Here is a 21,567-nt window from a genome sequence, read left to right as displayed (position 1 = left end):
ACTGATGGATCTAGGGAGCTCCGATTGCATCCATTTTAGTTCCAGTGGATTTCTAAAATTGCAAGGAGTTCAAATATACTATTCATTATTTATTTTTACTTTTTCAAATGCATTAAAATATTGTTAAAAAATTGACTAATGTTATTCATATGTTCTACCCATAAAAAAAGAGAAGAGAGAGAAATATAATGAAGAAAAAAAATGATAGAAAAAATTAAATTGTCAAAAGGATAAAATAAAAAATATATTTAAAAAAATACATTCTTTAATAAATATCAAAATAATGTATGCCTTTGATAAATTTAAATCTCTATATACACTTTTTGATAAATTATCATAATTTCAAACTATCAACTTCGAACCGTCAATTTCGAATTGTGATAGAATATACTCACATACTCAAAACCCCCCTAATAGAGGGGCCGGGGCAGGGCCGGCAGGCAAAAATTTTCAAACGAGAGAAAGCGAATGGATGGCCACATCCCGCGCCCTCAAAAGGTGCTCCCACTATCTATCTCTTCCTGTCTCCAGCCACTCAAAAAGCTCCACCCACGATGACACCAACCCTCCATCCTTTTATTTATTCATCTATTCCTCCTTTTGTTCCTTTTTCCTCCTGTTTCTACCTGTTGCTTGTCTGCTTGTGTGGATAAACAGGGAGAGACAGGCACTGCCCTCAGAAACCAAATTTCTCCTTCCTTTGCCAATATAAAAGATGGGATCATCGAGTATGCAAATGGGGCCTTTCACTCCACCACTACCAACACCACCATCTTTTGCTGGATTATTGTTGCACCGTGACCATTGGACAATGACGACTCCCATCCATTTGTGTTCCTCCATAAAACAACCATCACTTTCTCACCTCATAAACAATTCCCTGACATAATCATTTTACCGACCCACCACTGAATGCTGAATGCCGAATGCCTACCTTGTTTCTTAATTAATCAACTGCTTTTTCAACAAGCCTAAACTAACTAATCACGCACTAATCATTTTTTTCCTTTTATTTTTCGGTCAAGACGCAATAATGCCATTAGTGTCTTGTCATGGCTTAGTCATCCTCACATAATTAATGTAAAAGACATGGATTTTATTCAATGAGTCGGGTTGAGTTTGATTTGAAGAAAAAGAATAAGATACTACATTTTAAGCTCTCACAATAACAAGACGACTAAAGATCGTTTCCTCTCCTTCCTTCGTGTCACAGATTTCCGTTATATCGAGTTTAATTAAACGCGTGCCGGTTTTTTTGGTGGGAGGAGATGCAAAGAAGAATTGAATGCCCCGCACGTGCCGACAGGGCTGGGCCCGTTCGTTTTCCGTCTCTCATGGCTTCCAGGCGCTCGCCCACACCACCGCCTGCTCCCTCCATTCCAGGAACACGCCGGCTTCGTCGGCCGCAGGCGCCCGCATCGACCAACCCTCTCGGTACCTTCGCAGCAGCGCCCTCACGTCGTCGGTCACGTCCTCGCTGAAGGCCGCTGGCGCGAACCCCGCCGTGCGCATCCGTCTCGACCATGCTGCCGCCGTCTCCCTCCTTTCCTCCGACTCGGAAGGCGAGCACGAGACGAGATCCACCACTGCCCTCCCAGCCGCCCTCTCCAGCGCCAGAAGTTCGTTGGTTGCGCGAGGGAAGCTTTCCTCCAGCGACTCCAGGTAAGCCGTGAAGAATCGCAAGCTCTCCTCAAACACCTTCACGAACGCCTCCCCTTCCTCCGGCGCCTCGCTACTCGCGAGGTCGGCCTCTTCCTCCACGACAGTCACGATCCGCGGCCGCAGCCTTCGGATGGCGGCCAGAAAGCCATCCCGCCGCCGGCCGCTCGGTGAGATGGCATGCAAGGCATTGACACAATTAACGGCTAGGCCGGAGACGGAGTTATCGCCGCTGAGGTCGAGGTCGTCCAAGTCGAGAGAGGATAGGTCGCCGGGATGGTGGATGACGTTGAAGCGGAAGGGGACGCCCATGAGGCGCGCGAATTTCTCCATCCGCTGACCGATCTCCTTCATCACGCGTTGCATGGATGAAGAGGCCGCGGCCACAGTGGTGATGGTGAGGTGCGGCGTGTCGTCGGCCGAGCGCGTGGCGAGCGCCTCCAAGAGTGTCGGCCACTGCGTGCAGAAGGTGGTGCTGAGGTCGAGGATGTGCAGTCGCTGCGGCGTCTCCTCGAGGAAGGCCTCGAGTATAGCTCCGTTGGCAGCCACGTGGCCGAAGGAGGACCAGGGGCTGACTTCCTGGAAACGCAGCGCAGTTCGGCGGGCAGACTCGAAGGAACAGTTGCGGTCTGAGGCGCCCGTGAGGGTCCGCAGCGTTCGCGGCCCGGACGACGTCAGCCGAGCGAAGAGGCCCTGCAGGAAGTAGGCGGCCACCTTCTGCTCGGCGTCCCCGTAAGGCGAGGCCAGTTCGTTGAGCATCCACGTCAGATGCTGAGCCCGCTGGGTGTCGCGCGCTGCCACGGCGCGCGCGCACTCGAGCAGCAGCTTCGACGCCCACCTCCCCCCGCCGTCCGATGCGGCGGCGGCAGTGGAGGAGGAGGAAACGGGCGAAGAGAAGATGTCGAGGTTGAGATCAGCCGCCGCTGCAGCGGGGTCGAACACCGGGGTCGACGTGGCGGGCGGACGGTGGCCCAAGTGCTTGGAGGAGGAGGAGGAGGAGAAGTCTTCATCCATGTAAAGGTCGCGATGATCGGTGCCGCATTCTTGATCTCGATGCGAGTACGGATCCTGATGAGGGAACGAATAATTGGGTTGCTCCAAGTAGTAGTTACTGCTGATCTGATGCAGAGACGGATCACCCGATGACCTGGAGCTGCTTGAATTTCGACTCAGATCGTAGGAAGATTGCTGATTATGAGAATTGGATTGCGGGCTAAAAAATCTAAATAGGGTGTCCATCAGCCCCACGCTTCCACATATAGAGAGACGGAGGCAGAGAGACAATACAAAAGGAAGAAGGGAATGGTCGTTTGGAATTAAGGAGATCGATGACGATGAGAAAAGGAAGGCGATGGATTGGGGTTTAAAAGAAGATGAGGGAGAGAGAAGATATCTTGGTGTTGGAGTTTTCTTAACGGGAGAAGAGAAGAGAAGAGAAATGAAATGCAGAGACTGAGAGGAACAGGGGTTGTCAAAATCTTAACTTTGGTCAGTGGACAGTGGGTGGTGGGTGCATGCCTTTCTTTTGATGCTTTTGGTGCAGTCGATGAGTGGGAAGTATGGAGGAGTCCATTTCTTTTTCCTCCCTGCTGCCGCTTTGCTTTTTCTTTCCTTTCCTTTCTCTTTTAATTTCACTTCTTTTTCTTTACTTTTTGTCACATAAATATACGTTCATGGATGTTCCAAGATTGACCGAGGTGGTCCTTGTGCTTCAGCTACATATATGTAAAATTTATACTTTACCATCACAGAAAGCAACATGAAACATGATGAAACATGAAACAGGTAACCTTCGGACTCTGAATTTAGACCAGGACAGCGAAGAATTGTTTCAGAATAGTCGTTTCCTTCGTCTTAAACAATTTCCTGCTCGAGGAATTCACCTGACAACATGCATCTATGAGAGAGAGAGAGGAATAAGGTTGGCGTGCCAAGGAGGCAGCGGCAGCAAGAACAGCTCAACGACAGAGTTGGACAGAAAACACAAACAAATAAAAAATAAAATAAAAAAAGCGCCGAGGCGAGCGTGCATGTGTATAATCATCAAACCCACCACCGGGACATTCTCCTGCCTTGCCTCACCCCAACCAACTCACCTCTCAGAAATATAACATGCATCCTTGGCCTCCCCCTTTCCACTGCTTATTATTATGTATTGCTTCTTTATGCTTTCCTACGCTTCAGATGTATTGTCGAGGATCCAACCTTTGGCTCAGCTCAAAATTAAATGGACTATTTCCATGTTTCCATCTTTTTGTATATGGTCTCATGTTTAGGCTACTCCTCACTGCATGTTTGTTCTCAGGGAACTCAATTAGCTTAAGAGCGAGCACGCAAGGAGGAAACATTCGATCGGTTTGAGCCACAATGGAGTATATCCAGAGACTACTGGCTTGTATGTTCAATTTTTAATAGGAACAATATGACGGCTATGTGGTCGAATGCCCCACGAAGGGCCGACCAATCATCATTTCCACTTGATCTCTCGGATTTCGCGCGTGTCGTCTCGTTCCTTTTGTCTCGAGCTTCTAGTGAAATGATAATTGCTCCTTGCAAAGAAAAACAGCATGCGTTAATATTGCCGGGAGGATCTCGATTACGCATGCCAATTTTATGATCCTAGATTTGGAATAATCGTTGATGCAAATGCTAGAACAATAAATATGGTGCGGCACAGGTCTGCTGCCTCACCTGATCTTGGCAAAACTCCTTTTTCGGATCGGACCACACCAGTAGGTCAGGAGATGACTCGGCTGAGTCAGCCGAGGCTGTCCCGATCTCCTCGGCTTTTTGAGAGACCCATATTAGGGATATAAATGAACCAAGCGTTCGTGAACATGTTTGGTATTCGGTTTGATAAGAGCTTGTTTATATTCGTTCAATATACATAAAATTAATTAAACAAACAAACTTGAACAACTCATTAAACTAAACCAACAAGTTTGAACACATATGTGTTCAGCTCGTTAACATTCGTGAACAATGTTTGTGAACAACGTTCATGAACAATGTTCACAAACCATATTCATTAATAAAACTCTTACAATATGCTAAATAAATAATAAAATAAAATAAATAAATTTAAATTATCAAGCTAAATAATCAATCAAACAACTAAAAATTTTAAACAATCAAACAAGCTTGAATTGAGAACTTGATAACATCTAAACGAACCAAGCTCAAACCAAGCTCAAGTCAAGCTCGAACCAAACTCAAACCTAGCTTGAATTGAGAGCTTTATAACATCTAAATGAACCAAGCTCAAACCAAGTTTCAAACAAGCTCAAGCTCATAAAAAATAAATCAAGCCAAGATTGAACACTCATTTCAAAAGCTTGATTCATTTTAAGCTCAGTTCGACTCGATCGACTTGGTTACCTTATCAAACAAGCTTAAACACCCCAAAACTCGGCTTGGTTAGGTTTGGTTCGGCTTGTTTACAGCCCTAAACCAGACTTCTCGGCAATATCTCTCTATTTTTATTGGGCATTGACCGAATGACCTAGCCAGTCGTAGAGGATCTCAGTTAAATTAAAGTTTACCAACACCCTAGTCAAATTTTATTTAAAGGATCCATATTGATGGGTGTTATAATACTAATTATCTCATAAAAAGTATAGGATCCATATGCCACATACACATTATATTAGTACTATTATTTTTTTTATATTCATTTTAATATTAACATTCATTATTGTCATCCATTTTAGAAGAAAATAATAAAGTGAAGATTTTTAAAGAAATTTATGTGTTTGAATGATTGCAATAAGTTGCATAAGATGATAAGTATTTATAGATGAATTTTTTTTTTTATTAAAATAATAATTAACTAACTGTTATGTGTATTTAATAGCCGTTAACTAGTTGTTTAGTTTTTTTATTTTAATATCATAAAAAATATACCGGTAATTTAATTTATTTATTGGTTTTTAAATTTAAAATTTTAATTTTTTTAATAAAAGGAATGACCCTCTCATGTTCTCTCACCTGGTGCGTGCATGTATGTACGCGCAAGGTGACAATTTTATACATATATATAATAAACAACTCTTTGAACAGGTTCAAAGAGTTGAATGCGTTCACTGTCGTTCAATATCACGTCGGACTTAACACCGTTTCACATTGGTTTTAACACAACGTAAATGTTATACCACCAATGTTGAACACTAATGTGGAAACCCTAAGGAAAGGGTGAAAACACAAGGGATAAGTGTAGCAAGCATACTTAGGATGATGAGAGGCAAGGCTCCTTAGGATTTGATCCATGACCCCCACATTTCCCTATAATGATATAATGGTCTACCCGATATGTTCCTCACTCTCTCCTATCGATTTTTACTAGGCATCATTATCTCATGTCATTCTAATCAAAGAATGTGCTGATATCAAGTACCTAACTACGAGTCATCTAGGTCGATTCGTCCTTCTCTCTAGGAGCTCAGTTCGCACCTCGACAGATCTATCGAGTAGGGGCTTGATGACCAACATGTTGATGTAATATTTTATACTCATACTCATCATTTTAATCTTCTTATGTGTTTAAGATCACATTCATATTATATTTTACAAGTACAAGGGTATTGTGAGATTTATTTTAATTCCTTTTAAATTGATAGTATTATTTGCTCAATGAGAATGTATTTTGTTTTGCAGGACATCAAAAGGAACTTCAACAATCTTTCCGAGCATTTCCAATAGGGAACAAAGCCTAGTCATGTCCCCTGACACGACCTAGCCATGTCTATGGTTGTTCTCCACAATTAGCAAGCGAAGGCCAACCCTCAGTAGCTACCACGGTCGAACTTCTTGTTGCACCTCACATCATTGAACAGAATCCCAGCTTCTAGCAGCAAACACGGTTGGGTCGTGTTTCGTGGCACATTCATGTCACACAATGTATAAAAGGGGCACAAATTCATTAAGGACGACATCTCCAATTTTTTGAGCAGCCATCATTGGGATCCCATCTCCACCTTCTTACCCAATCACTCTATAGGAGGATCTCCATCTTCTAGTAGTTCATCATCCATGTAAGCCGTACGGATTTCTCCAAGCCATCGCCTTCATTCACAAACGCTTCAAGAGAAAGGGGATTCCCTTTTCTATAAGAGGACACCGTCGACTCCACCTTCATCCACTAGAGCATTGAGATTCCTAGTTCCATGCCATCTTCATCCATCCATCGAGGAGAAGAGACGAGTGACACTACAAGAAAATTATGCATTAGCGATAGATTATTAAAGACTGTCGCTAAATAATCCATCGCCAAGTCTGTTGCTATTTATCTGTGTTTTTTAATTTATTGCTTATATATATTGACAGATAACATATTTCGCGATTTCTACTAGCGACAGAGTAAATATTTCATCGCTAATAGTGATTTACTCTGTCGCTAATAGCAATGGAAAATTAATGGTCATCGCCAAATTTGGGAAGATATTAGGGTTAGTGTTCCCCAATTTTTCCTTACGTGATCACGTTTGTAGACTATTAGTGACCTCCTCCTTTGGTGTACTCTCCTCCTCCAGCATATTCTGCTCCTCCGATGATTGGTGATCTCCCCTTCGGTGTGCAGATATTTCCCTCTCCACTTTTCTCATTTCGTTGCGGCTGCCGTGTCGATCCCAAGTGCCACCGCACCCGACAATGCTTTGCCAACACTGAGTACTATCACGCCCAGCAATGCTCGACCGGCGCCAAGAGCTGCTGCTCACACTCGGCAGTTCTTGGCAGGCGCCAAGAATTGCCGCTCATGCCCGACAGTGCTCGACCACTACCGAGACTCTGCTACCAAAATTGTTGCACCCAGCAGTGCTTGGCCAGCATCGAGAATTGTCGTGTGTGCCTAGTAATGTTCATCTTGCACACCTGGCAGTGCTCGGCCAGCAAGCCTGGCAATGCTCAACCAGCAAGCCCGATAATGCTCGGCCATCACCAAAAACTGCTACACCCAAGAGTTATGATGTCGTCTTATTATAGTGATATTAAAGCTTTGATGATACTATATTATACATAACTATCTAGCATCCTTAGTTTAACTCATTGAGCAATTTACTATATTAGCTAACTATTATGTACAATTATTGAATATGCTTAGTTTTACACATTAAATTAAATAGAATGATTTATATATAAGCATGTTTAGTTTGACATAATTAATCATGTTGGAAATTTTATTCTTATTTGGATACAATGTATATGAACAAGGTTTGGATATGCAATATGTTAGACAATGGATTTATCGGTCAAGCAATTTTTGTCGAGGTTGAAGAGCTTATGAACTTCATTAAGTCTCATCCAGAATGCTTGAACGATGTCAAGTTATAGTGTCCATGTAATCAGTGCAGATGTAGAAATACAATTTTCCATGATGAGGATACAGTAAAAACACATATATGTAGGTATAGGTTTGTTCCAAATTATTACAACTGGTACTATCATGGAAAGCCATATTTATTTGACCAAATTGGACCTTTCATTGCTTCATCATCCTGCCTGATTGCTCTAGAGGAATCATCAATACCTGTAAATGCAATGTAATTAATGGTTTACTAGGAAATGAATGCATATGATCAATCAAATATAGAGGAAACACCTACATCCGAGTTTAGAAAATGTGTGACATGTTAAAGGTTAGTTAAAGAGAATTGTGGGAAAACATTCCTTTTGGCAATTTTCAATTATCAGCTACTGCAACATTACTAAACATGAAGGCAGAACAACATTTCTGTAAATTATATTACAATGACATGTGTCAATTGATGTCAAAGTCACTCCTTGCTGATAACTTTTATAATATAGAAATATTAATTAGATATTTAGGTTTGCTAATAGAGAAGATTTATTGTTGTATCAATAATTGCATGATCTTTTGAAATAAAGATAATAAACTGATAGAATACAGAATGTGTAATTATCCTCGTTATAAGTAGAGTAGTCGTATGTCTGGGAAGAAGAAGAAAAATATTTCTTTAAAAGTCATGTATTACTTTTTGTTAACTGCTAGGCTATAACACTTGTATACATCTGCCACAACAACAAGCTACATGAGGTGATATCAAAACTATATACACGAAGGAGATATAATATGTCATCCTTGTGACTCCCTTGCATAGAAATATCTTAATACAATATTTTTCTTCGTTACAATGAAACTACGTAATGTGAGACTTGGACTTTCTACAAATGAATTTTAGCCATTTGAAAGTTATGGACAGTAATATTCATCTTGGCCAGTTATATTATATCATATAACTTGTTGGGACCAGGGGGTGCTAGAAGGAGGAGGTTGGGGGGTCACTCTCTTCAGTGAAGATGATTCATAGCAGAATACTTGAAGCGAAGAACCCTCCCATGTTAACACAAAGAATTTACTTGATATCCACCTCCTCGAGGTGACTAATTTAAAAATCCACATATTACACACACTATACTATGAAAACACTCCTTTTTGAAAATAATCTGGAGATGGAGAAGACTTGTACAAGCTCAAAACATGAAATTCACCAAGGAGAGCAAGAACAAATATAATGAAATCTTACACAAGATTACAAAATCTCAAGAACTAACGTTAAGCGTTGTTGTTGAGAACGGTCACGAAAACCTTTTCCTAGGTTACCCTTGGGCGCCTTAATCGCTTAAGCTTCTTCTTAATCAATTACCATGTTAGCAACATACTCAAAACCTTAAGTGATTATCCCAATCACTTAAGAGAGGCGGAATCGATTAGTATGATTGATTCCGCTCCCTTATGCTCAATCACAAGAAACGTCGTAAGTGATTAAGCTTCCCTGCTTAATCTCTTACCACAATTTTTGTTTTGAACAAAAAGTTTCTTAAGCGATTAAGACCTGCTGAATCACTTAAGGCTTACTGAATCATTTACCCTAAGCGATTCGGCACCCTTTTGTTCTCGTAATTTTTAGTCTTAAGTGATTAAGCTAGAGTTTAATCGCTTAAGATCTGCCAAATTGATTGTCCTAATCGATTTGACAACCCTAGCTCCTAAATCCAAGTCCTAGGGTTCCTTGCCTAACATCCGATCAATTGTGACCTGTTGGAATTCCTCATTGTCAAGCATCCGGTTACCCTTGACCTGTTGGGACTTCTCCACTAAGTGTCCGGTCAATCCTTTGACCCACTTGGACTTTTTTCCTCATCACAAGTGTTCCGTCCTCCATGACCCACTTGGACTTCCAAACACTAAGTGCCCAACCAATCTTTGACCCACCTAGATTTTTCAATATCTGATTTTACTCACTAGGACTTTTCTCTACCTAGTTTTACTCACTAGATTTTTTTCACCTGGCTTCACTCGTCAGGATTTTCTCACCGCTTAGTTTCACTCACTAGGACTTTCCAAATGTCTGGCTTTACTCACCAGAACTTTCCACCACCAGGACTTTCCATCTATTTAGCTAACTTATCAGGACTTTCCATTTGTCTGATTTAACTCACCAAGACTTTCCAACTATCTGTCTTCACTCACCAGGACTTTCCATCTGCATGGCTTCACTTACCAGGACTTTTCATCACTACTCGACTTCACTTACCGAGACTTCTCACACCAAGTGTCAGATCAACATTGACCTACTTGATTTTTCTTCTTCTGCCAAACATCTCGTTGGTCTTGCTCTTGCCTAACCTCCTGTTAACACTTTTCCAATCAAATATCTAGTCAACCTTGACCTACATGACTACTTTCTCTATCAAACTGGTCAACCTTTAACCAGAGGAGACATGCACCAATAATCTTCCAAATCGATAACTGCACCTAGCTACAATCTCTATATATTGTCAAATATCAAAACTCAAGCTTGAGTCAAATTGGTCAACTTTGACTCAGGGATAATTGCACCAACAATCTCCCCCTTTTTAATATTTGACAAAATGTATAAGTTAGGCTAATATATATTAACCCAACTCCAACTTCATCCCATGCTTGAAGCATGAATGTGAGTTTCTAACTTAAACCTCATATTTTCTCCCCCTTTAACAAGTATAAAAAACTCTTCCCCTTAAGAGTCAATTTTGTCAAAGTAACTCAATGAAAGTCTCATACCCTTCATTATCCCATATGCTCACCCTTGAACATATATTGTTAGATCGTTGGCGGTCGACTAGAGAGGTGTTAATAGCCTTACAAAATTAAATGAACCTTCCTCGGACGTTATAACTTAATTAAACACTTGCATAAAAATTAAGAAAGTAAAATTAACAAGAAGAGGCATGAAGGATTTTACTTGCTTACAACCAGGGAGGTTGTTAATCCAAGGAAGTTTAAAAGTGCACTAAATTCTCCTTCAGGCAGAGAAGCCTCTTTACAACAATTAAAGCACTCAACAAGCAAAGCTAGACAGAAGAAGTTGTTTACAAGAGTTCTGTTTTAGCTTCTAGAAGCAGGGTTGTATTTATAGTCATAGTCGGGATGCCTGGAGAGGGATAAAACTTTATCTCCATCGCAACGGATCGTGTTTGACGTGATCTGGATAACAATCCAGGTCCGGACGCCCGAAGTCCGGCGAGTTCGAGCACTCAGACCAAGAAAGCCAACCTCCTGTTGACTTTTGGTCCCGGTCTTCGGCTCTGGTTCCGCTCGCCTAGGTTCGGGTCTTCTGTTTCAGCTCCTCTCGCTTGGGTGATCTCAGCCATCCGAAATAGGGCTCACTCGAACCCAACTTCCGGCCTTCAAGCAATCTTCCACTTCGGCTTCTCGTCCCTCGAAAACGCCACGCGCCTCCTTCTCGTCAGCCCGCGTACTCTTCCGCATCCCCTCATCTCTCGACACACCGAGCCTGTCAGCTCTCTCATGTACCATCCTTCTCACTAATTGTGTCTTTCGTTCGACTTCCTGTACTCCTAAGTTCCTGTACACTTTGACACAAGGTTAAAAACCAACAGGACCTAACCTGATTTGGCTGATCACATCAAAACTACCTTGGGATACTAACATATATTGTATGCTCACCCTAGAGCATTTATTCGTTTCAAAGAAGATTTCAAATTTTCCATTAATAAACATTAAATCATACTTTTAAGAAGAAACTTCCCCTCAAAACATGCTCCAATCTTTTATCATTGCACTAACAGTGATTTAGAATTCCTAAACATTTAAGAAACCCAAAATTAAAGTTTTAAGGTTTAAAATTTAACTTTGAAACTAAACCTTTTCCTAAACTCCAAGTTAGTTTTCCTTAACCATTTTGTTCTTTTTTCATCAAGAAAATTTTTCTTAAATACTTATAAATGCATTTTAGAGGGTTAAGGATGGTTAACTCGACTAAACGTGGCTTAATGAACTAAAATCAGAGCATTTCTGCCAAAATCTGCATACTTAATTGATTGATGTCAACTACCAATCAATTATTCTCTTAATCGATTGAAGTTGAGATACATCGATCACCATGTGCTAATCGATTGACCTAATTGATTAGACCTTTTAATCGATCACTTGATCAATTTTGTGAGCCTCTGTGCTTGTGGAAATTCACACCAATTGATTGCTCTAATCGATTAGGGTGTGGTTATTGATTAACCCAATCGATTACCATAACTGAATTTTTTATTTCGATTTTAGGTCGAATTTCAGAAATGCATAAATAATTCTACAAAATTCTAAAAATCAAGAAGCTTTGTATAGACATTATTTTGCAATATATTATCAAGAAAAAATAGTTTTCTAAGAAAATACATCCATTTTTTAAAGATTGACACATAATTGAAAATCATTGAAAGATTTAATGTTTCTCTCAAATTTGTGTCTAACTATTTAATGGTGATTGCTATCAATAAATAGTCTTCATCAAGGTTTTCAAAAATATTTTTGAAATCATTTTTCAAAACTAATTTTCAACAATGATCTTTGGGCTAAATGCACATGACTTGTACACTTACTTTTCCGATGATTGGATGACACATAATATATGTGTTTTGATGAAATTAAAACTCAAATAGATGTACTAAATCAACATCTTGAGTTTTGTTCATCCTTCTAATATCTCACTTGTATCTATATTCATCAAAGCATAAACAAGCCACCTTATTATCCTTGTGAGATATAGATATTGATTTTCCCTAATCTAAGGGATCATACATTTCTAACTGGGCATTTTAAATTTTGATCATCCACCTAGAATATCATTTGATAATTAATGTCATTCTCCTAATCACAAGGAATTAAAATAATGCATAAAAATGATCATGACATATATCACATGTATACTTTCGAAAAATACACTCTAAATACATCATTAATGAAATGATGCATGTATGAGATGCATCAAAAATATCATGGCATTTTTTATAATAAAATATAAATGTCAAATATGGTGTCATGATTGCATGATATGTGATAGGATAAACAAAGCATGATAATTTAGCATAAATAAAAATACCTAGATTTTATTTAAGTTTTGTCCTTAACCTATTTTTTCTACATTAAACCTAATTTGACCTAAAAGTCACTTTTTTTTATTAAATGTGCTAAAATCTCAACTTAGCACATTTTGCCTTCTATCCTAGTTATGTCAATTTAATTAAGTTCAATTCCTTAAATATTTCAATTGACACATGTTTACTCTTTAAGAGTAAAAATTAAGTTCCATTTTCAAAGTGTCCCAACACCTTAAAAATGCCCTAAAGTATCAACTTCATCATGGTTAAGTTAACTACCATTCCAATTAAAGTTGACACTCTCTAAATCCATCTAAGGTGTAAAGAACACACTCTTAGGAACCCAAAATCTATTAATGCTCCTTTAGTGTGCTACATATTCACTAGGGATAACTTTCCTAAGCTTCTTTGAAGCTTTAGTCACACTAGTCTCCTCAAAGTCAACTCTAGGGATTGCTTTCCTTGTAATTTTAACTTAACTCCTAGACCTATGGCTAGTTCCATAACTATATGAAACTCTATGGTACGAAGACACATCCTTCTTGGCTTTAGGTTTGTATCTCAAACCCCTCCTACCATTGGATGGTTCTTGTCTATTTTAACCTAGATTTTTGTTCATGGACACTTTTTCTTCATTTGTCATTTTTCTAAAGGTTCTCTTTAATTTTCTAAGTATTGACCTCAAGATTTGATTTTCCTTCAATAAATCCTCAAATTTAGATTTTCATTTATCTTTTGAGAATTTTTCTTTTTAGGTATATATATTTTTTTCTTAGATTTCATGCCTAAATCATTTTATACCTTCCTATCCTTAAGTAAGGTAGTTTTTGTTGGTGCAAGAAGCACTAAGCGATCAAACCTGAGTTTTGATTATGCCAAAAGGTTCAAATGTCAAGATATTTTATGGTCTAATAAGTGTGACTGAGCTTGCAGGAAAGTCCTAAGTGTTATTCGGCAAAAGTCCTAGTGGATTCTAGGCAGGTGGAAAATCCTAGAGGGAGGTAACCCTAGGTCCTAGAGGGTGGTAACCCTAGGTTAAGAAAAGTCCTAGCTGCGGTTAGACAACAAAGTCTTGACGAGTTGAAGACGTTGGCGAAATCCTAGAGTCGAGGACTCTAAGTGAAAATCCTGGGGGTTACAGACATCAGGTGGAAGACTGGATGGATTAGGGATTGGTCGTTCAACATGAAGTCGTGACATCTCAAACACTAAGCAAAAGTCCAGACAGTCTGGAGGACCAGCCTGACAAAAGGTAAACTCTCTTAAGAAGAGTAGGTGAGGACGCGTTCCCCATTGAGAAAATAGTGGGTGTCAGTTTTACCTAGTGTTGGTACCCCAAGGTTATTTTGATGTGATCAAACAAATTATGTTAGGTCCTATTATGTTTAATCTTGTGTCTAAGTGTGCAAGAACTTAAGAGCACAAGATGTCGAGCAAAAGACGCAGCTAGCGAGAAGGCCCGCACGGGAGAGAGTCGATGGGCTCGGTGCGTTTGAGGGACGAGGTGCTGTGGAAGAGTACGCGGACGGACGAGAAGGAGGCGTGTGATGTTTCCAAGAGACGAAAAGCCAGGAGCGGAAGCTTGCTCAAGAAGGCCGGAAGTTGGGTTCAGTTGAGCCCTATTCCGGATGGCCGAGATCACCCAAGCGAGAGGAACTAGAGTGGAAGACCCGGACCAAGGCCAGTGAAACCGGAGTGGAAGACCCGAACTGAAAAAAGTCAACTTGGTTGGCTTTCCTGGTCTAAGTGCTTAGACTATGTCCTAGCGCCGGGAACAGGATTTTATCTGGATCACGTTTGATCGCGATCCGTTGTGAAGGGGATAAAATTTTATCCCCCTCCAAGCGCCTGGAACCTTTCCAGGTGCCCCGAGCAGGGCTATATAGGCAGTCCTGCTCTCAAAGCTAAAAAAAATAAGAAATTATGAAACAACACTTGTACACATCCATTATCCTTTTTTAGCTTTCTATTTTTGCGCTTCCATTGTTGTAAAGAGGCTTCTCCACTTGAAGGAGAATTTTAGTGCGCTTTAACTTCCTTGAATTAACAACCTTCCTGGTTGTAACTAAGTAAATCTGTGAGCCTCGTCTTGTTAGTTTATCTCTTATTTTGTTTATGCAAGTGTTTAGTTTAATTAAGTTATAAGTCCGAGGAAGGTTTGTTTTGCTTGATTTGTGTAGGGGCTATTCACCCCCCCCCCCCCTCTAGTCGACCTCCGAGGGTTCTAACACCTAGGGTTTTAAGGAAATTCGAAAGTCAAAAACAGATAGTACGGAGACTGCCAAATAATTTATTATTCATATTTTATTGTGTTAACTTTATTTTGTAGGCTATGTTTGGTATATAATTATAAATAGTAGCTCACAACCAAGATGGATTCAGACAAACCATTGGAACAGCTGTAGTGTAATTTGGTATTAGTCTGTCTTGATTATAAAATTACACTAGTACACTATGTGTGTATTGATCAAGACCATTTGAAGTTGTTTGATTTGTACTGACTACATAAAAGAATAGAGCCTCTGTTATTATGGATGCACGCCCTCTTAATCCATATATAATAATAAGCACGTATACTTAGTATTTATTTCTTTAACTTATCAATGGGTGAGATTTATTCGTTAAATCAATAGGCCCGATGAGTTGGGGGATAGCATTATTTATATGGTGTGCTGTTGATTATAGAAGGAATCTGTGTCCTAATTATTTAGGCTGATGATATCCCCTTGAGGAGCTCATAAGGATGATCATGTAAACCCTGCAGGTGGACTTAGTCCGACATGATAATAAAGTTGAGTGGTACTACTCTTGGAATCAAATGTTAATTAATTGAGTTATCAATAACTAATTTAATTAATGGACATGCGATATCTTAAACACAGAGAGATTAACACACTCATGATAAGTACGAGCCCATATTGTAATATGGAATTGGTGCGGTAGTTCAATAATAACCCTTTAGTGGTATGAGTTATTATTGATGGACTTGGGTTGGATATTCGGGCCGAACACAGGAAGCCCAAGCCCATCAAGAGGTCTAAACCAATTCCTCCTCTAGGTCCCTGTCGTAGCCTCTATATAAAGCCTTGCATCCATCCATCCAAGTTGTCGTGTTGTTTTGTTTTCGGCACCACCTTCTCCACCTAGGGTCGGCGCCAACATCCTCCACCTAAGGCCGGCGCCACCTTCTCCACCTAGGGCCAGCTCCTCTCCTCTTCTCTTTGCCTAGGGTCGCCCCCCCCCCCTTCCTCCTTGCTTAGGGTCGGTGCCCCCTTCTCCCTTGGTGGGTGGCGGTGTAACAACCGCCTGACTAAGACCCTCCTTAGAGCACGGGTGTTACTTTACTCTTTCTTTTTTTTATACCTTCTAAGGACATTGTTATTTGCACTTCGCTCGATTTAGAAATCTAGTCTAAACTTATTGAGGGGTCTGGGCCTTGTGGCCCTAACAGGTGTTGTACTCTAAATTGACATAGGGCACGACTGTGTGAGGGTTGCACGACCGTGACCCTTAGTAGAGGATGGAAGGGGCATGGTCGTGTGATCCTCACACAGCCGTGTCACTTCGGCAGAAAGAAGTAAAGACACGACCGTGTGGAAATCACACGATCGTGTAGTAATAGCTGAGAGGAGGAGGTGTCCGGTCGTGTGATCCCACACAACCGTGTCACCTCGGCCGAGAGGAAGAAGGGCACGACCGTGTGGAATTACACGGCCATGTCACCTTTGGCCGAGAGGAGGAAGGGCATGGTCGTATGCTTCCACACGACCATGTAGCCTTGGCCGAGAGGAGACAGCCCGAGGTCGTGCGGATCCGCATGGCCGTGCGGATCCACATGGCCGTGCCATAGGCCGTGCGGAGGGTCTCCCTTCGCTACCGGAAGAGCTTGTTCTCCGCTTTTTCGCTTTCACTTGCCATCCAAACATTCTACCAAGCCGTCAATTCCTTCATAACCAACTTATGCCAGTATTTTATATAATATGAAAGCGAAGAAACAAACTAAAGTTCTATATGTTCCCCAAATTAACAACTCTCGGATCTCTTTCCATTGTTCCGCCACACACACACACACACCCAAGCACTGCTCCTGCTGCCTCCTCCTACTCGAGCTTTCCTTTACCTTTATCTACAGTATAAGGAAATGTAATCTATAAGCAAACGCTTAGTAAGTATCATTTACTCACAAAACAATACATTAAAAGGGGAAAACATGCTTGCAAAACTGCTTGAAGGAACACAAAACATGCACTTAATAATTACTCATGCTAAAACCCATAATTTGGAAATATGTACATGACATGTATTTTTAAATAGACTCATCATGCAAACATCGTCATTTTTAAATAGGTTTATCATGAGACGTCAACATAAAATCATGCCTGTATTGAAAACAAGTAATGAAGACCATAGGCCTTGTTATACAATAGAGTTCATCAAAACTGCACCTTATAATCTCTAATTCCCAAACTTAAGAATGCTTTCACTCAAATAAACAATGAACTTGGGAAAACTTCATATTACATACTAGTGAAAATAATAATCAACTTGCTTTGGGCCCGACATTGTACCACTTTGCGCGCATCCTTAATAAGATCCAAGGTAGCTAATCCCGAACCTATTAAGGTACTACTAGGTGATCTAGGGGCTTAGGGACGATCTAGGAGCCCACCCATGGACCTTGTGTCCAATACAATGTCACATCAAAGTAAAATACTTTCTTTAAATATCGCTTTCTTATACTTGCACTAGCTTGTCATTTCAACAAACACCTTATGTGCACTTAATCCCTCACACTTATAGGGAAGCACTTTAGGGCACTGGAATATACTTCTTAGCGCCAAACTACATGGGAAGCAATCCAAGACCCTCTAAACATGCTCTTAATCCCAAAAATTGTAGAGGGCATCTTACATAACATGTCTTATATCTTCTTTAACATGCATATCTCTTAATCATGCATACAACCATAACAACCCACAACAAGAAGGTTCATACATGCATAATCGAAGCAACTTATACTGCAGGTGAGTAGTACTTACATCCTTTCGCTAGATCTTACTATTATAGAGGGTGTAGGGAAGAAAATCCTCTCTTTTGTATGCCTTGATCTCCAAAACACCCTTCATGTGCGTACAAATCTTGTGGAATTATCCTCTTAGATCCTCCCCTTGAAGACTTAGAATTTTAGAAACCCTAGTCCTAGATCTTGGCCGAAAATCACAAAGGTGAGGAGAGGATTTCGGCTAGAGAGGAGAGGAGAAAGAGGGAGATGAAAATTTAGGTTTTCATCTCATCCTTACCCTTTTATACCAAGTGGAAGTTGAAGCATCTCTTCACATATATTCTACATATAATGAATTGTTTCCTATTGTTTATGTGATGCTTTACCACCACTTTAATGGCAACTTTAACCAATCATAAATAAGAGGTCTTGGGTTCAATCCTAGCCCAAGGCCATTTATTAATCTATTTTTATTTCTTTTATCTTTTCTTTGACTTCTTTTTGCTGTATTTAAATAGAAGAATTTTATAGGTGTTACAGGCGGCTTGAAGAAGAGGAAGAAAAGGAAGAAGAGGAGAAAGCGCCCCATCCTAGAGCTTCACTTGGTGGCTGACGGTTTGGAAGAGAAGAAGGGAAGGGTGGTTTTGTCTTGGTAGATCGTCGTCCACACGATGTCCAAAAAGAGGAGAGGAATACGGCAGAAGATCAAAAGGTCTTTAGCTACAAAGAAACGGTACAACTAGTTCTTTAATTCCGCTGTGTAATTAGTTTAAGTTTTCTTTGTATTAATTTTGAATACCAACACAAGAGGTTAACGATCTTATACTTCGATCAAGGTGTGCTTTGATCCATCGAGAACTTGCCTGATTGATCAAACACATATCTGATTGAACATGCGGATTGCTAGAAAAAGTTCTGTACTTGTACAATTTTTATACAAGGAAATTTAAACAGAACGGAATTTCAGCGCCTTCAAGTGGTATCAGAGCATGTTTTCTGGTTTTATGTGATTGGTTTTCAGTTAAATTATGCACTGCTCGTATATAAGTTTAGACCAGATAATAGTAGGATGTGCAAGAAAGATTAACTCTGTGGTTGCAGGCATCGTAGATCCAACTATTATGGCTTTGTGTGTTTATGTATGATTTGAACCCTCAGGCATGTCGAGGCCATTTTGTGTGCATGATTGTAATAATTAAATACGGCCGGTTGCCGTATTATTTTTTTTTTCATTTTGTTCAATCTAGATTACATGTAAATTTCTTTGTGGAATATAGGATCGATAAATATAAATTTTATTTTATTTTATTTTTTTTGGTGCAGCTTGTATCCTTGTTATGCGTGGTGCTATTTTGAGGACCAGGGGTGCGGCGAAGAAGGAAGCGAGATAGACACGATGACTTGAACCATTGGCGGCATATTGGAGGACAGCGATGAATGAGGCTGTAATAGTTGGAAATTTTATTTTCATATTTATCGCCTTTATATGTTGTTCTATGTGCTGTGATGTGTATGTGTTGTGATGTGTGTGCATGTTAAAATTCCTCAATTTAAATAACTAAGTAGGAGAGAGATTATTTAAATAAATCCCACGGTCTCTATTACTGGTTTATAAGTGATGCATTTAAACTTGCGCGTTGACTTTAAGTGTCTTCCTCCATATCGGATGAATTTGTTTGTGGATCACTAGATCAAAGTTCCTCTATGAATGATTATAAGAAATTATTTAGGTATGTGTGATCTTCTCCATTTGAAGGGGCACAATCCTAATTAATGGACTAAGTATCAAGTAATGGTATATACTTTGGCGCATTTAATAGTATCATCCCCATCGGAGTCACTGCTATTATTTGTGTGGCCGAAGATGAACCAACTATTAATTTTATTTGTCATAAAGTTAGGTTGACAAGATAATAAAATTAATGGGTAAAACCTCCTCTTACAAATGTTTGAATTAGTATATGTCCACACTATCGTGACATACGAAATTCACGGTGTTTTGAGGTGTTGGTGAATTTAAATTATATTGTTTGAGGAATCAATATTAATTTTAAATTCTAAAGTTTTGACCAATTATTTTATTTTGTAATTCTCAGGATTTCAAAATGGCTTTCAATTCTCTTGCTGTTATTTTAAAAGAAAACAAACTTACTGATCCAAATTATATTGATTGGAAAAGGAACTTGGACATTGTCTTAATTGGTGGCCCATCCTAAAGCTTCACTTGGTGGCCGGCGGTTTGGAAGAGAAGAAGGGAAGGGTGGTTTTGTCTTGGTAGATCGCCACCCACACGACATCCAAGAAGAGGAGAGGAATACGACAGAAGATCAAGAGGTCTTTAGCTACAAAGGAAAGGTACAACTAGTTCTTTAATTCCACTGCGTAATTAGTTTAAGTTTTCTTTATATCGATTTTGAATACCAACACAAGAGACCAGGGATCTTGTACTTCGATCAAGGTATGCTTTGATCCATCAAGAACTTGCTTGATTGATCAAACATGCGGGTTGCTAGGAAAAGTTCTTTACTTGTATAATTTTTTACAGGGAAATTTAAACAGAATGGAATTCCAGCGCCTTCAACAGGATGAATTTATATTTTAGTTTCAAATTTATATAAGTTAGAGATTAAATTATTTATTACAATGCAACTATATTGTATATATATATATCTAATTTATATCATAACTACTATCATAGGCGAATAACCGTAGAATATCAAATGTGCAAGATGAAAGACTAAAAAAATCTTGTATCAGAACCTCTCCATAACATAATAGTCTTCTCAGGTTATTATGTTAATGGATTCAGATTCCATATGGCCCAATGCGATTCACAAAGGCTTACGTATAATTCTAGTATTTACTTAAAAGGATCCACAAATAACAATGATACTCAATTTGATTATTATGATAGAGTTAAGGAAATCGTGGAAGTTGAGTATCCTAGTTAAGGTGTGTATTGTTCAAATATTTATGGTATGATTGAAATCTAAGAACAGGTACCAGAATACATTGTTTCTATAATTTAGTTGAGGTTAACACAAATAAAAGATTCCATAAGTTTGAGTCTTTTATCTTCGCAGTACAAGCTGGTCAAGTATTCTATCTTGAGTACCCAATGAAGAGAAGAAGACCTAATGAATGATTAGTAGTGTGTCAAATAAAGCCTTAGTCAACCATAGAAATGTCGAACACCATAATCCATAACCATGATGCATATCAAAATGAAGAAGTTGAGATACACTCAGTTGATTCAGAAATATAATCTACATCATAATTACTTATAGATGTTAATGTCACTTATAAGGAAATAGATGATAGAGAAATGTTTAGCAGTGAGGAGGTTGATGTATAAATGGAGTTTAACGCTGAGAACTTATAAAATGTTAATTTAGTTAATTCAAAATAACATTAGTTGATTTAAAATTAGTAATAATGTCATGGTATATTGTATGATTTTTTATTTTTATTTTTTTCATCTCCCTAGTCAAAAGACATTATTATCTCAAATGTAT

General features: G+C 39.5%; 1 protein-coding gene across 1 annotated transcript; it reads right to left on the bottom strand.

Annotated features, from left to right (window-relative positions):
• Positions 1–1,075: 1,075 nt before the first annotated feature.
• Positions 1,076–3,368, bottom strand: LOC122051087 (protein SHORT-ROOT 1-like). The gene has a single exon (XM_042612037.1). It carries the CDS (start codon positions 2,896–2,898, stop codon positions 1,333–1,335), a length of 1,566 nt encoding a protein of 521 aa, XP_042467971.1. The 5' UTR covers positions 2,899–3,368; the 3' UTR covers positions 1,076–1,332.
• Positions 3,369–21,567: the final 18,199 nt, after the last annotated feature.

Source organism: Zingiber officinale, chromosome 3A (assembly GCF_018446385.1).
Source record: "Zingiber officinale cultivar Zhangliang chromosome 3A, Zo_v1.1, whole genome shotgun sequence".
NCBI lineage: Eukaryota > Viridiplantae > Streptophyta > Magnoliopsida > Zingiberales > Zingiberaceae > Zingiber > Zingiber officinale.
This window is presented reverse-complemented; position numbering and strand designations above follow the sequence as displayed.